This window comes from Pristiophorus japonicus, chromosome 5 (genome assembly GCF_044704955.1).
Source record: "Pristiophorus japonicus isolate sPriJap1 chromosome 5, sPriJap1.hap1, whole genome shotgun sequence".
Taxonomy (NCBI): Eukaryota; Metazoa; Chordata; class Chondrichthyes; family Pristiophoridae; genus Pristiophorus; species Pristiophorus japonicus.
This window is the reverse complement of record NC_091981.1, coordinates 289867144-289884640: the sequence shown is the minus strand read 5'-3', so window position 1 is coordinate 289884640 and position 17497 is coordinate 289867144. Positions and strand designations below refer to the sequence as shown.

Genomic DNA, 17497 nt, shown 5'->3' with positions numbered 1-17497 from the left:
TGGAATGTTGGCCTTCATTGCGAGAGGGATGGAGTACAAAAGCAGGGAGGTCCTGCTGCAAGTGTATAAGGTATTGGTGAGGCCGCACCTGGAGTACTGCGTGCAGTTTTGGTCACCGTACTTAAGGAAGGATATACTAGCTTTGGAAGGGGTACAGAGACGATTCACTAGGCTGATTCCAGAAATGAGGGGGTTACCTTATGATGATAGATTGAGTAGACTGGGTCTTTACTCCTTGGAGTTCAGAAGGATAAAATCATGAAAGGGATAGACAAGATAGAGGCAGAGAGGTTGTTTCTATTGGTGGGGGAGACTAGAACTAGGGGGCACAGCCTCAAAATACGGAGGAGCCAATTTAAAACCGAGTTGAGAAGGAATTTCTTCTCCCAGAGGGTTGTGAATCTGTGGAATTCTCTGCCCAAGGAAGCAGTTGAGGCTGGCTCATTGAATGTTTTCAAGTCAAAGATAGATAGATTTTTAAGCAATAAGGGAATTAAGGGTTACGGGGAGCGGGCGGGTAAGTGGAGCTGAGTCCACAACCAGATCAGCCATGATCTTATTGAATGGCGGAGCAGGCTCGAGGGGCTAGCTGGCTTACTCCTGTTCCTAATTCTTATGTTCTTATGTTCTTATGTTCTTAAGTGTGTTACACAGAGGATATTGCACAGCTGCAGGAAAAATGCAGGGAACAGCGCCGGCCCTTATACATGGCCTTTTTCGACCTTACAAAGGCCTTTGACACTGTCAACCGCGAGGGTCTATGGAGCGTCCTCCTCTGTTTTGGATGCCCCCAAAAGTTCGTCATCATCCTCTGCCTGCTCCATGACGACATGCAGACCGTGATCCTTACCAACGGATCCATTACAGACTCAATCCACGTCTGGACCGGGGTCAAACAGGGCTGCGTCATCGCCCCAACCCTCTTCCCAATCTTCCTCGCTGCCATGCTCCATCTCACAGTCAACAAGCTCCCCACTGGAGTGGAACTAAACTATAGAACCAGTGGGAATCTGTTCAACCTACGTCGTCTCCAGACCAGGTCCAAGACCACCCCAACCTCTGTCGTCGAGCTACAGTACGCGGACGACGCCTGCGTCTGCGCACATACAGAGGCTGAACTCCAGGACATAGTCAACGTATTTACTGAGACGTACAAAAGCATGGGCCTTATGCTAAACATCCGTAAGCCTGTCCTCGCCGCACAGCACTACCCCCTAGTCACCAAGATCCACGGCGCAGCCCTGGACAACGTGAACTATTTCCCATATCTCGGGAGCCTCTTGTCAACAAGAGCAGACATCAATGAGGAGATTTAACACTGCCTCCAGTGCGCCAGTGCAACCTTCGGCCACCTGAGGAAAAGAGTGTTCGAAGGCCAGGCCCTCAAATTTGCCACCAAGCTCATGGTCTATAGGGCTGTAGTAATCCCCACCCTCTGTATGACTCAGAGACATGGACCATGTACAGTAGACACCTCAAGTCGCTGGAGAAATACCACCAACGATGTCTCCACAAGATCCTGCAAATCCCCTGGGAGGACAGATGCACCAACGTTAGCGCCCTCGACCAGGCCAACATCCCCAGCATTGAAGCACTGACCACACTTGATCAGCTCTGCTGGGCAGGCCACACTGTTCACATGCCAGACACGAGACTCCCAAACCAAGCGCTCTACTCGGAACTCCTTCACAGCAAACGAGCCAAAGGTGGGCAGAGGAAACATTGCAGGGACACCCTCAAAGCCTCCCTGATAAAGTGCAACATCCCCACTGACACCTGGGAGTCCCTGGCCAAAGACAGCCCTAAGTGTAGGAAGTGCATCCGGGAGGGTGCTGAGCACCTCGCGTCTCGTCGCCGAGAGCATGCAGAAATCAAGCACAGGCAGCGGAAAGAGCACGCGGCAAACCAGTCCCACCCACCCTTTCCCTCAACGAATATCTGTCCCACCTGTGACAGGGACTGTGGTTTTTGTATTGGACTGTTCAGCCGCCTAACGACTCATTTTTAGAGTGGAAGCAGGTCTTCCTCGATTCCGAGGAACTGCCTACGATGATGATGAATGCACAGGCTGCAGTGTGTTACACAGTGGATATTGCACAGGTTGGAGTGTGTTACACAGTAAATATTGCATAGGTTGGAGTGTGTTACACAGTGGATATTACACAGGTTGGAGTGTGTTACACAATGGATATTGCACAGGCTGGAGTGTGTTACACAGTGGATATTGCATAGGTTGGAGTGTGTTACACAGTGGATATTACACAGGTTGGAGTGTGTTACACAATGGATATTGCACAGGCTGGAGTGTGTTACACAGTGGATATTGCACAGGCTGGAGTGTGTTACACAGTGGATATTGCATAGGTTGGACTGTGTTACACAGTGGATATTGCACAGGTTGGAGTGTGTTATTCAGGTAGAGTGGGATACTACAAGGTAATCCCTCTCTCACTTCGAACCTCCATCCTTTCTCTGTCGCAATCTTTCTAATCTCCGTTTCATCAGCACGACTATGGTTACCGGCTCCTCTGAAGTTCTCTTGTCCCTCATAGCTGGTAGCAATGCAGTGGAGGAGGATTTCCTGGAGGGTATTAGGGGTGGCTTTCTAGACCAATATGTCGAGGAACCAACTAGAGAGCTGGCCATCCTAGACTGGGTGTTGTGTACTGAGAGAGGACTAATTAGCAATCTTGTTGTGCGAGGCCCCTTGGGGAAGAGTGACCATAATATGGTAGAATTCTTTATTAAGATGGAGAGTGACAGTGTTAATTCAGAGACTAGGGTCCTGAACTTAAGGAAAGGTAACTTCGATGGTATGAGACATGAATTGGCTAGGGTAGACTGGCAAATAATACTTAAAGGGTTGGCAGTGGATAGGCAATGGCAGACATTTATAGATCACCTGGATGAACTTCAACAATTGTACATCCCTGTCTGGAGTAAAAATAAAACGGGGAAGGTAACTCAACCATGGCTAACAAGGGAAATTAGGTATAGTGTTAAATCCAAGGAATTGGCCAGAAAAAGCAGCAAACCTGAGGACTGGGAGAAATTTAGAATTCAGCAGAGGAGGACAAAGGGTCTAATTAGGAGGGGGAAAATAGAGTATGAGAAGAAGCTTGCTGGGAACATAAAAATTGACTGCAAAAGCTTCTGTAGATATATGAAGAGAAAAAGATTAGTGAAGACCAACAGTCAGAATCAGGTGAATTTCAGGGGAACAAAAAAATGGCAGACCAATTAAACAAATACTTTGGATCTGTCTTCACTAAGGAAGACACAAATAACCTTCCGGAAATATGAGGGGTTCGAGGGTCTAGCGAAAAGGAGGAACTGAAGGAAATCCTTATTAGTCAGGAAATTGTGTTAGGGAAATTGATGGGATTGAAGGCCGATAAATCCCAAGGGCCTGATAGGCTAAGGAAGTGGCCCTAGAAATAGTGGATGCATTGGTGATCATTTTCCAACATTCTATTGACTCTGGGTTAGTTCCTATGGACTGGAGGGTAGCTAATGTAACACCACTTTTTTTTAAAAGGAGGGAGCGAGAAAACAGGGAATTAAAGACCAGTTAGACTGACATCGGTGATGGGGAAAATGTTGGAATCAATTATGAAAGATGAAATAGCAGCGCATTTGGAAAGCAGTGACTGGATTGGTCCAAGTCAGCATGGATTTATGAAAGGGAAATCATGCTTGACAAATCTTCTGGAATTTTTTGAGGATGTAACTAATAGAGTGGACAAGGGAGAACCAGTGGATGTGGTGTAATTGGACTTTCAAAAGGCTTTTGACAAGGTCCCACACAAGAGATTAGTGTGCAAAAGTAAAGCACATGGTATTGGGGGTAATGTATTGACGTGGATTGAGAACTGGTTGGCAGACAGGAAGCAAAGATAAAGGGGTCCTTTTCAGAATGGCAGGCAGTGACCAGTGGGGTGTCACAGGGTTCAGTGCTGGGACACCAGCTATTTACAATATACATCAATGATTTAGATGAAGGAATTGAATGTAATAGCTCCAAGTTTGCAGACGACACTAAGCTGGGAGGCGGTTTGAGCTGTGAGGAGGATGCTAAGAGGCTGCAGGGTGACTTGGACAGGTTAGGTGAGTGGGCAGATGCAGTATAATGTGGATAAATGTGAGGTTATCCACTTTGGTGGCAAAAACAGGAAGACAGAATATTATCTGAATGGTGAGAGATTAGGAAAAGGGGAGGTGCAAAGAAACCTGGGTGTCATGGTACATCAGTCATTGAAAGTTGGCATGCAGGTAGTGAAGAAGGCAAATGGCATGTTGGCCTTCACAGCTAGAGAATTTGAGTATAGAAGCTGGGAGGTCTTACTGCAGTTGTACAGAGCCTTGGTGAGGCCACACCTAGAATATTGTGTTCAGTTTTGGTCTCCTAATCTGAGGAAGGACGTTCTTGCTATTGAGGGAGTACAGCGAAGGTTCACCAGACTGATTTCAGGGATGGCAAGACTGACATATGAGGAGAAACTGGATCAACTGGGCTTGTATCCACTGGAGTCTAGAAGAATGAGAGGGGATCTCATAGAAACATATAAAATTCTGATGGGATTGGACAGGTTAGAGGCATGAAAAAAGTTCCCATTGCTGGGGAGTTCCAGAACCAGGGGTCACAGTCTAAGAATAAGGGGTAAGCCATTTAGGACCGAGATGAGGAGAAACTTCTTCACTCAGAGGAATAACCTGTGGAATTCTCTACCGCAGAAAGTTGTTGAGGCCAGTTCGTTAGATATATTCAAAAGGGTGTTAGATATGGCCCTTACGGCCAAAGGGATCAAGAGGTATGGAATGAAAGCAGAAAAGGGGTACTGAGGTTGAATGATCAGCCATAGTCTTATTGAATGGCGGTGCAGGCTCGAAGGGCCGAATGGCCTACTCCTACACCTACTTTCTATGTTTCTATGTTTCATAAGCTCCAAAGACACAGCTCCGTATGCTCCCTGTTCTCAGCGTGTTGAAATCAGAACTCCTTGTAGTCTTCCACTCTACCTCACGCCTTCCCAGCATCTCATAACTTGGAGCTCCTTACCTCCCTCAGTCTGCCTCCTGCATTCTTTCAAAGCATAAGCTGCGTGCCCCTGATTTATCCTTTTATGTCCTGCTCTTTTCCACCCTGATGGAGTCTTGCACAATGGACTTCGCCCCTTCACTGAGTTTCTCAATGAATGACATAAGCCAGCCACCTCCAAGTCCAGCCAAGTCCATATCAGCAGGCTGAACAAGGAATCATAGAAGGACTTTATTTATGCGGTGCCTTTCACGACTTCACGACATATCAAATCACTTTACAACCAATTAAGTACTTTTGAAGCGTTGTCGCTATTGTAATGCAGGAAAGATAGAGACTTTGAACCCGTGACCTTCTGACTCAGAGGTGAGAGTATTACCCACTGAGCTAAGGCTGACACCCAAGAGTTAAATATAGCCTGACAATGTTGCTGCCTTCCACCCTCTTACGCTGGTAGATGCTACTGTGAAAGATTATCATCATAGACAGTCCCTCAAAATCGAGGAACTGCTTCCACTCTAAAAGTGAGTTCATAGGTGACTGAACAATCCAATTCAGGAATTACAGTCTCTGTCACAGGTGGGACAGGCAATGGTTGAGGGAAAGGGTGGGTGGGACTGGTTTGCCGCACGCTTCTTCCGCTGCCTGCGCTTGATTTCTGCATGCTCTCGGCGACAAGACTCGAGGTACTCAGCGCCCTCCCGGATGCACTTCCTCCACTTAGGGCGGTCTTTGGTCAGGAACTCCCAGGCTTCAGTGGGGATGTTGCATTTTATTAAGGAGGCGTTGAGGGTGTCCTTGAAACATTGCCTCTGCCCAGCTTGGGCTCGCTTGCTGTGTAGGAGTTCCGAGTAAAGTGCTTGCTTTGGGAGTCTTGTGTCAGGCATGCGAACAATGTGGCCTGCCCAGCGGAGCTGGTCGAGTGTGGTCAGCGCTTCAATTGAACAGCTTAAGGGAGAATCACGAGGAAGTTAATGATTATCTCTGCACTGGGTTACAGTTGCTGCCGTTCAGAGCCAGCACTGTTTTCCCAGCCATTAACACCAACAATTACTCATCTGCTAATTGTTTTATTGTTTGCTGTGTACAAGAATGATCAGCAAAGGGGATTTCTAATGAAAGGAATAACAATCAAGCTCCTCTTGATGGCTCGGAGACGGAATGAACCACTCTGTGCAATACCGAGCAGGACAATCCATGTAGGCAGAAATCTCATCAAAACCCAGAGTGATGACGTAATTGCGAGTTACTTAAATGACCAATCACAACTGCTGTATTTGTCAGTACCATGAAATTAGCCAATCACAATCTCTGCACTAGATTGATTAGAGTCAGTGACAGCATGCACCGAAACAATGGCTTGCTGCATGCACGTAGTTGCGGGAGCCAACGACAACATAATTTCTTTTATCGGACTCTAGCCGGATAAAATTTTTCACGTGTGTTCATCTGTGAAAATTTACTGGAACAAGAGAAGCTAAAATTGCAGAGAATGCCATGGATTGTTTAGATCTGGAGCTAGTTATTGCACCAGAAACACGCATCAATCCCACATTCGATTGGATATCAGCGGCAGTGCTACATGCGTTTCACTAATAAATTCAAGATCGACAGTGCCAAGGAGAAGCAGGAAAGCGAAAATCAGAACGATGAACGTGAGTACACGTGGGTGTTATGTCTTGGATAAGGAGTCAGACTAGATACTGCAAGCTCAAAGTAAGTGTAACCTTTAATACAGATCTCAGAGTGCCTCTCCAGCATATGAGGCCTCCTTATATACTGTGCTCCCAAGGGATTGTGGGATCCCTTGGGACTCCAGGGGATAAGCCCTCTGGTGGTTAGACAAGGTAATTATAGGTTTGCATTCATAACATGTTTTTACAGTATTTCCTACGAAACTGTGTCAGCCTACAAATGTTTATATCCAACTTTTGTTCCTTAGTTCAATGGTTATGTCATTTGACACATTCCATTTTGTGGGCCTGCTTCAGCCCTGTATACTTATTTCTGAACAGACAGACTGACTCTAAACTTCTCACTCTGGTCATAACTTGCACAAACACAGCAAAAAACAGTTTTTTTCAACCAAGAATCATTGTCAATGGTGTTGATTAGAATATCCATTTATCATTCCTTCACAGCCATTGCAGAACCAGTACAGAAAGGAGAGACGAGTTAAGCCGCTCAAAGACGACAGACCCCAAGGTTATACCTGCGAGGACTTCCCATCTTCTTTCAGTGCAGAAGGACAAGAACATTGCGGAGAGACACAGCCGAAAGAGACAAAGAGAGGCTGGTACACTGTGAGACTAAAACTGCAGGTAAGCTGCTCCTTGCAGCAGAAACCCACAAGGATAAGGCAATTCTGTTACATATCCGTGACCAAGATCTTGTTGCCCTTGAAGCAAGGTATCATCTTAGCTGTGATCAGAGCTACACCTGATTTCTGACCAGAAAGAACACAAGAACATAAAAAATAGGAGCAGGAGTAGATCGTTTGGCCCCTCGAGCCTGCTCCGCCATTTAATAAGATCATGGCTGATCTGACCTTGGCCTCAACTCCACTTCTTTGCCCGCTCCCCATAACCCTTTACTCCCTTATCTTTCAAAAATCTGTCTACCTCCACCTTAAATACATTCAATGACCCAGGCTCTACTGCTCTCTGGGGTAGAAAATTCCACAGGTTCATGACCCTTTGAGAGAAAAAATTCCTCATTTCCATTTTAAATGAGCGACCCCTTATTCTGAAACTATGCCCGCTAGTTCTAGATTCCCCCATGAGGGAAAACATCCTCTCTGCATCTACCCTGTCAAGCCCCCTCAGAATCTTATATGTTTCAATAAAATCACCTCTCATTCTTCTAAACTCCAATGAATATAAGCCCAACCTGCTCAACCTTTCTTCATAAGACAACCCCTTCATCTCGTGAACCTTCTCTGAACTGCCTCCAATGCAAATATATCCCTCCTTAAATAAGGAGACCAAAATTGTACGCAGATGTGGTCTCACCAATACCCTGTACAGTTGTAGCAGGACTTCACTACTTTTATACTCCATCCCCTTGCAATAAAGGCCTTCCTAATTACTTGCTGTACCTGCATGCTAACTTTTTGTATTTCAAGTACAAGGACCCCCAGGTCCTTCTGTACCGCAGCATGTTGTAATCTCTCTCCATTTAAATAACAATGTTTTATTTTCCCTGCCAAAGTGGATAATCTCACATTATACTCCATCTGCCAAATTTTTGCCCACTCACTTATTTGTTTGCAGACTCTTTGCGTCCTCCTCACAACTTGCTTTCCCATCCATCTTTGTACCATCAGCAAACTTGGCTACATTACACTTCATCCAAGTCATTAATATAAATTGTAAATAGTTGGGGCCCCAGCACTGATCCCTGTGGCACCCCACTAATAAGTTTGCCAACCTGAAAATGACCCATTAATCCCAACTCTCTGTTTTCTGTTAGTTAGCCAATCCTCTATCCATGCTAATATATTACCCCCAACCCCGTAAGCTCTTATCTTGTGCAGAAAGTAGCAGGAAGACCCACCAGAAGGCAACCTCTACCAGACAGGATATCGGCACTTCTGTGATATAGTGATAGAGGGCAGGATCGTAAAGAACCATGAAGTTCTTACAATGACAAAGCTGAACAGTTTGTTTCAGAAATGCATTTTTGAGAAAGAGGGTATCGATGCTTCTTCTTATGAAACGTATAATCTTAAACATAGAATGCAGAAATCTTATCCTTTCCTGAAATTTGTTAGATCATCACACAGTAATGAGAGTGATTTTGTTTTTGTAGAAGATCTTGCAACAGAAGAAGTTGTTGAGGAGGTAGTCAGAGATTTGCTTTCAGAAACCAGCACAAGTGAGACCGACACGGACATGGATACCAACATGGAGCCAAAGTTCCTTCAGAGGATTGGATTTAAGACCCTTGTACCACACTGCTCTGGCACTGATGCACTTAATGAAAGAGAAGTCTGGTATTGTTTCTGCAAAGGAATTAACTCTGGATGCGGCAAAGAATTTGATACAAAATGAGCTTTTTAATTTCCTGGCATGAACAAGGGAATCACAAGTGAGCTTCCAGTAGACAACTCACAGGTAGTAGTAGATGACATCAACAGCCACAAAATTATTTCTGTTTGCCAAGACATCATGAATCTAGGATTGAAAGGACGGAGGATCATGCCAAAACACTCACCTTTGGCCATGTCTGTCAGACATACGACTGGCTCAGCACAGTTGATCAGCTTTCTGAACGCTCTTGGGCACTACTCTTCAAATTGTCAAGTACTAGACCATGACTCAGCACTGGCTGAGCTTCAGGTTCACTGAGGTGAGCAGTATATCCCACCCAACATCAAGCCCAACATACACAAAACACTGGTTTGGGACAACAATGAATTTGTAGAGGAGACATTGTGAGGAAAGCGCATAACTCACTATACAAATGATGCCAAGCTCTACTTTTGCACAGGAAGAGGAAACAACACGCATCTGTGATCACTTTGGGAAAGATGTGCTGCTCTCATAGGGTTTCACAGTTTTTCAGGATGTGATTCAGTGAGTGCTCTGTATGGAATGGGGAAGGTGAGATCAGCAAAGAGCACGGTTCAACATTTCACAATCCCTTTGTGAAGAACTAGAGGCATACACTTGCAAACTCTATGGGCAGAGTGAATGCAGAGATGTGATGGATACAGATTCAATAGTAGCTTTCAAAGCGGAATTAGATAAATACTTGAAAGAGAAAAAATTGCACGGGTCTGGGAAAAGAGCAGAGGAGTGGGACTCACTGGATTGCTCTTTGAAAGATCTGGTTCAGACTCGATGGGCCGAATGGCCTCCTTCTGCGCTTACTATTCTTTGATTCTACGGACAGTGACGGCACCTTTTATTTTTTTTCTTCCTCATCCCAATTCCCAGCCTTGGGAACATTTGGCTTTTGCTTCAGATACATATGTTTAACATATTAACATGGTTCTAGGTACTTCCTACACAGAGACTACGGAACTAAAAATCTAGGCAAGAAAACAGGCTTCGGCCCACGGTCTAATGAAGGTCTCACCTTTGTCAAGAACGGAAGTTATGCAGAGAAGTGCTTGCCACCAAATAAAGATTCACTATACGAGCATATACAGTGTGCACAAGGAAGGAAGCAGTTGAGGCTAGCTCATTGAATGTATTCAAATCACAGATAGATAGATTTTTAACCAATAAGGGAATTAAGGGTTACGGGGAGCGGGCGGGTAAGTGGAGCTGAGTCCACGGCCAGATCAGCCATGATCTTATTGAATGGCGGAGCAGGCTCAAGAGGCTAGATGGCCTACTCCTGTTCCTAATTCTTATGTTCTTATGCCAATTCACAAGCGATGTCTTGAGAACATTCCGGAAATCCCATCTCCAAAGAACTATGGGTGGAATTTTGAAGATGACATACTTGTCACAGACTGGATGACACTTCCTCCAGCACCAGCAAGTGTAATGGAGCTTGCACATTGTTCATGCAAAAGGACCCAGTGTGCACAAGAAAGGCGCTCTTGTCTTCTCAACAAGCTAACTTGCACCAACATCTGTTTGTGTAGGTTGTGAGAATGTTGCATCTTTGCCCGAGATTTCTTTTTACCAACTCTTACACTATCCATGCTTAAAATTTAGCAGTAGCACTGATATTTCACCGTTGCTAGGGAAAAGAAACAATTTTTATGTTTTTCTTTGATTTTGGCCATTTTTCGGTAACAATCAATTTTCAGACTGGGGGACATTTGGCTTTTGCTTCAGATACATATGTTTAACAGATTAACATGGTTCTAAGTACTTCCCACACAGAGACTACGGAACTAACAATCTAGGCAAGAAAACAGGCTTCGGCCCACGGTCTAATGAAGATCTCACCTTTGTCCCCACTCTATGCTGTTAGCTGAGCTCATCGGTGCAGGAATTGGGATGAGAAAGGAAAAAAATAAAAGGCGCCGTTACTGTCCATAGAATCAAAGAATAGTAAGCGCAGAAGGAGGCCATTCGGCCCATCGAGTCTGAGCCAGATCTTTCAAAGAGCAAACCAGTGAGTGTCACTCTTCTGTTCTTTCCCTACATCCCTGCAATTTTTTCTCCTTCAAATATTTATTTAATTCCGCTTTGAAAGCTACTATTGAATCTGTATCCAGCACCCTATCAAACAGTGCATTCCAAATCCTAACCACTCGTTGCGTAAAAATGTTTTCCCTCATGTTGCCTTTGGTTCTTTTGCCAACACTAAACTGTGCTCTCTGGTTATCGACCCTTCAGACATTGGAAACAGTTTCACTTTACTTACTCTATCTAAACCCTTCATGATTTTGAACACCTCTATCAAATCTCCTCTTAACCTTCTCTGCTGTAAGGAGAACAATCCCAGCTTCTCCAATCTATCCACGTAACTGAAGTCCCTCATCCCTGAAATTCGAGTAAATTCTGTTTCTGTTCCCTATCCTGTGATCCCTGCATGTGTGAACATGGGGCAACAGCAGGATCAGGCTGGGTTGTGACACCTTCAGGGCAATGAGGGATGTGACCCACCTGCCCTAAAGTGACAGGGTGCACAATAGTGCCAGTGGCCTTGCCATGAAGCCCATTCCCCATTTCACCCATGTCATCATTAGAAAGGTGACAAGCAGAGGCCCAATCTCCCCACAGGGAGGAAATGGATTAAGATTACAAATTTGGAGAGCAAGCAAATGCTAGTGATGGTGAGGGGCACACTGGCTGGTGTTTGAGTGTTACTTATCAGCTTCCCTCCTGTACCAGTGTATGGTGAATGGCACCTACCGCCTGTCTATTAGAGTATGGTGACTGACACCTTCCTCCCTTCTACTAGAGTACAGTGAATGGCATCTACCTCCCTTCTGGGCCAGTGTATGGTGACTGATACCGACCTCCCTTCACTGCCAGAGTATGGTGAATGAACAGCACGGGCCAGCCCACACTGCGATATGTGTGCGCACTCGGTCCGTGCAGCAGAGCTGGTCTCCAGTCGTCTTGGGTAATCCTTGCCACTGGACCAAGACCTAACTCTGCCAAGCCCATGTGGCGGCTGATGTGCAACGGTCACCCCACGTTAAAAATTCACACAAAGGCATCTTCCACCCTTCAACATGAAGTTCGGGTCCTGGAATATTAGGTCCATCATTGAAACACCTGTGAACTCATCACTTTTTGGTGTGGAAGCAAGTCATCCTCACTTTGAGGGACCGCCTATGATGATGGTGAATGGCCACTTCCTCCCTTCTGTGCCAGAGTATGGTGAATGGCACCCAACTTCCTTCTGTGTCAGTGTATGGCAAATGGCACCTACATCCAGGTGGTTCTGCATGAGCCTTGCAGTGGCACTGGACTCCCAAAACAAGCACTCTACTCGGAGCTCCGACACGGCAAGCGAGCCCCAGGTGGGCAGAGGATACGCTTCAAGGACACCCTCAAAGCCTCCTTGAAAATGTGCAACATTCCCATCAACACCTGGGAATCCCTGGCCCAAGACCGCCCAAAGTGGAGGAAAAGCATCCGGGAAGGCGCTGAACATCTCGAATCTCTTCGCCGCGAGCAAGCTGAAGCCAAGCGTCGACAGCGGAAGGAGCTCGTGGCAACCCAGGCACCCCCAACCTCCCGTTCCTCCAACTACCGTCTGCCCCCCTGTGACAGAGACTGTGGGTCCCACATTGGACTCTTCAGTCACCTGAGAACTCACTTTTAGAGTGGAAGCAAGTCATCCTCGACTTCGAGGGACTGCCATGATGATGATGATGAGGATACCAGTGCAATAAGCAGAGATATCGACCACTGACCACGTCACTCACTGAGCAAAAAACCCCAACATTCATGTACAGCTACAGAGCACCTAACAGATGTGAGGGGACGTTCGCATTTACACAGTGCCTTTCACGATAACCGGACGTCCCAAAGCGCTTTACAGCCAATGAAGTACTTTTGGAGTGTGGTCACTGTTGTAATGTTGGAAACGCAGCAGCCAATCTGTGCACAGCAAGCTCCCACAAACAGCAATGTGATAATGACTAGATCACCTGTTTTTTTTGTTTTATTGGTTGAGGGATAAATATTGGCCAGGTCACCGGGGAGAACTCTCCTGCGCTTCTTTGAAATAGTGCCATGGGATCTTTCACGTCTACTTGAGAGAGCAGCCGGGACATCAGTTTAATGTCTCATCTGAAAGTGAGGTACACCCTCAGCACTGCACTGCAGTGTCCGCCTAGATTTTTGTGTTCATGTCTCTGGAGACCTGAACCCACAACCTTCTGACTCAGAGGCGGCAGTACTATCCACTGAGCCACAGGAACAACATTCTAAAAGAGAAAATATTAAACTGCAAAGAAGAACACTGGTGCCATTCATTATTAAGCTGATTCTCCCAACCCCACAAAAGCAGAAGCCTTGCACCGGTGAGAGAATTGGAATTAATGCACAACACAAATTCTGTTATAGCTACTGCAATATTAAGTGCACTTGCATTTACTTAACTGCCACATAGTTTATACATTTTTTTACAGCAAATTACCTTCTTGTACATCACTGAGTAAATAAATTAGCACTGCATTCAATATTAAAATGATTTCCTTTATTGTACTGATGTAATGAAGCACTAAACAGTGATGCCTGAACAGACAGCTACTGCGAGAAAATACTTTCATCCCCTGTTGGCTAAATGCATGAGTAGTCAGGACTGATGTCAACCAGCGATGGAACAGACAGCATGAAATGGGACTGGAAATCCACAGCAGGATAGAACTCTCCCTCCAGAATTTGGGTTTGCATCTGTAAGGCTTCCAACTGAAATTATTGCTGACAGTCTCGGTGTAGTTCATAGCAAGTTCATGTCTGCAACAATAATGCTATACGGTCCTGCACTCAAATGATCAGCCGAACTCCTAAGAGGTGACAAGGATGATTTGGTGTGGGGAATCAGAATGTCACACCATGTGGGACTGAGGCATACACCAGAAGGTCTCAAGGCGATCCCTGGCCTGTGTCTGCATCAGCCTAAACACATCCACTTGTAACACCGGAAGCTCACGGCCAAACTATGAAACATGAATCAGCATGTCCTTCCACTTCTGCAATATTCAGCAGGGGCCTTGCTGTGGTAAGCAAATAAAATGGTAATTCAGCAGCAATGAGGGGGAGGGGGGGGGGGTTATAAAACACTTTCAGATTTTCACGTGTTGTGTGCTCACTCTCTCTGGATGAAATGATGTGATGGCCCCTGTAATATATGCACCAGTGAGCATGCTCACAGGTTGGTTGAGCTGTTGAGTTGGGAGAGGCTTAGCCAGTCACGTGATGTTCGCAAGACTCAATAAAACCCCAGTCAGTTGGGTTCAGGGGATCCACGATGAGGCAGATGGTTGTGAGCCTGGTGGATGAACTGGTAATGTGTCGTGTGATTGTTAAACCTTTGCTAATAAACCAACTAGTTCTTAATAGCAATGTGCTGCTGTGAATTCTTAAGCAAAGAACCCTTGAAGCAAATACATTACAGCTCCCGAGTACAAACAATATGGAGGGGTACGGGGGTGGGGTGAGAAAATAATTTGATGCAAGTGTTCACTGAATAATCACTTTCCAGCGAATGCACGTTACACATTTAGAGGAAGCAGCGCTTGCTTTCCTCTCTTGGCTGGCCCATTTGCGGCGCTCAAGGCAGTCAGAAATACAAACAGCGCCCTCTGGTGTCAATGCATTGCAGTCAGCCAGGAAAATGCCCTATTTGGAGGCGAGGGGGTCACAGCGATTCTATTCCCACCAGGATGTGGAAACACACAATTTCCCAACTGGACTGCATGGCAGCTTTACTTGTTACAGATTCTTTCTGATAAAGGTGCCTTTCTTGGGGACAAAAAAATGACAATATATTATATTTCAAGATTATAATATGGCCCCAGTGAGCTAATCGTGACCATCCCCCGCCCCCCCCAACTCGCACCGGCAACATAAAGAGCGCTTCGCGTCTAAGTGGGTTCTTCACGGCGGATGAACGAGGAGAGCTCATTGGTCAACCTGTGGCGCTGGCCGTTCCAGTGGAAGTGAGACGGCGGTTCCCTCTCGGGGCCGGCGCCAGCGTATTCAAAGTGGGCGCTGAGCTCGAAGGCCAGGGAAGACTTGACCAGCCCCACGCTGCCCGACCTCTCCGGGGCCGGGTGATACACTCTCCCGTTCTCCGGCATGAACAACCTTTCAGGTTCGAACCTTACGGCCAGCTTGTCGCCGCCCCCGCCGTAGGACAGGAGCTCCCCCTCAGACCCCTCGACCTTCATCAGGTGCGTGAACACGACCGGCAGGTCATCGCAGCGCACAAAGTTCCGCTCCCTCCCGCAGGGCGACACGTAGGGGAATTCCAGGTAGCGGCCCGTGGAGTTCTTCCGCAGTTGCTTGAAGAAAAAAACGAGGAACTGTTTATCTGTTCAATATCAACAGAAAGAGAAGTTTCATTAAATGGAGCGGATCGAATAACAGAGAGTGGTTGAGGCGAATAGCGTAGATGCATTTAAGGAGAAGCTAGATAAGTACATGAGGGAGATCGGAATAAAAGGATAGAGACCCGAGATGAGGAGAAACTTCTTCACTCAGGAGGGTGGTGAATCTTTGGAATTCTCTACCCCAGAGGGCTGTGGATGCTCTGTGTATATTTAAGACTTAAGAGCGATAAATCTTTGGATAAGGGAATCAAGGGACATGGGGATAGCACAGAAAAGTGGAGTTGAGGTAGAAGATCAGCCATGATCTTAATGAATGGCGGAGAAGGCTAGAAGGGCCAAATGGCCTACTCCTCCTTCTATTCTTATGATATGCTAATAGGGCGTGATGAAGTAAGATGGGCGGAAGCTCATGTTTCTGTGCTGTAAATTCTATGTAGCTCTCTTGTTCGCATTTGACCCTGAAATGAGCTTTTGACCACATATCCGCAGCATAACTAAGACCGCCTATTTCCACCTCCGTAACATCGCCCGTTTCCACCCCTTGCCTCAGCTCATCTGCTGCTGAAGCCGTCATCCATGTCTTTGTTATCTCTAAACTTGAATATTCCAAAGCACTCCTGACTGGCCTCCCACAATCTACCCTACGTAAACTACAGGTGATCCAACACTCAGCTGCCTGTGTCCTAACTTGCGCCAAGTCTCCTCTCTACCATCACCCCTATGCTCGCTGACCTACATTGGTTTCCAGTTACATTGGTCTCGATTTTAAAATTCGCATCGTTATTTTCAAATCCCTTCATGGTCTCGCCCCTCCCTATTTCTGTAATCTCCTTCAGCCCCTCAATCCCCCCACCCCAAGATGACTGCGCTCCTCTAATTCTGTCCTCCTGAGCATCTCGGATTATAATCGCTCAACCATTGGTTGCCGTGCCTTCTGTTGCCCAAGCCCCAAGCTCTGGAACTCCCTGCCTAAACCTCTCTGCCTCTTGACCTCCTTCTACCTTTCTTTCATCCAGTGGCTGTGGTGTATTTGGATTTCCAGAGGCATTCGATAAGGTGCTACATAAAAGGTTACTGCACAAGATAAGAACTCACGGGGTTGGGGGTAATATATTAGCATGGATAGAGGATTGGCTAACTAACAGAAAAGAGAGTCAGGATAAATGGGTCATTTTCCGGTTAGCAAACTGTAAATAGTGGTGTGCCGCAGGGAACGATAATGGAGCCTGAACTATTTACAATCTATTATAATGACTTGGATGAAGGGACCGAGTGTAATGTAGCCAAGTTTGCTGATGATACAAAGATGGGTGGGAAAGCAAGTTGTGAAGTGGGCACAAACAATCTACAAAGGAATATAGACAGGTTACATGAGTTGACAAACATTTGTCTGATGGAGTATAATGTGGGAAAGTATGAGGTTATCCACTATGGCAGGAAAAATAAAAAAGCTAATTATTATTTAAATGAGGCGAGATTACAAAATGCTGCAGTACAGAGGAACCTGGGGGTCTTTGTGCATAAAACACAAAAAGTTAGTATGCAAATACAGCAAGTAATCAGGAAGGCAAATGGAATGTTGGCCTTTATTGCAAAGGGGATAGAGTATAAAAGCAGAGAAGTCCTGCTACAACTGTACAGGATATTGGTGAGACCACACCTAGAGTACTGTATACAGTTTTGATCTCCTTATTTAAGGAGGGATATACTTGCATTGGAGGCAGATCAGAGAAGGTTCACGAGGTTGATTCCTGAGATGAGAGGGTTGATGTATGAAGAAAGGTTGAGCAGGTTGGATCTATACTCATTGGAGTTTAGAAGAATGAGAGGTGATCATATAGAAACGTATAAGATTCTGAGGGGGCTCGACATGGTAGATTGCAGAGAGGATATTTCCACTCGTGGGAGAATCTAGAACTCGGGGGCATAGTTTAAGAATAAGGGGTCGCCCATTTAGAACTGAGATGAGGAGGAATTTC

At 45.9% G+C, this 17497-nt stretch overlaps 1 protein-coding gene across 1 annotated transcript in view; it reads right to left on the bottom strand.

Annotated features, from left to right (window-relative positions):
- Positions 1-13638: 13638 nt before the first annotated feature.
- c5h8orf82 (chromosome 5 C8orf82 homolog) overlaps positions 13639-17497 on the bottom strand; it is a 29351-nt gene continuing 25492 nt past the window's right edge. The window contains exon 3 of the mRNA XM_070881798.1: positions 13639-15499. Within this exon, the coding sequence (XP_070737899.1) occupies positions 15051-15499 (449 nt within the window). The 3' untranslated portion in view covers positions 13639-15050. The remainder of the gene's footprint in view (positions 15500-17497) is intronic.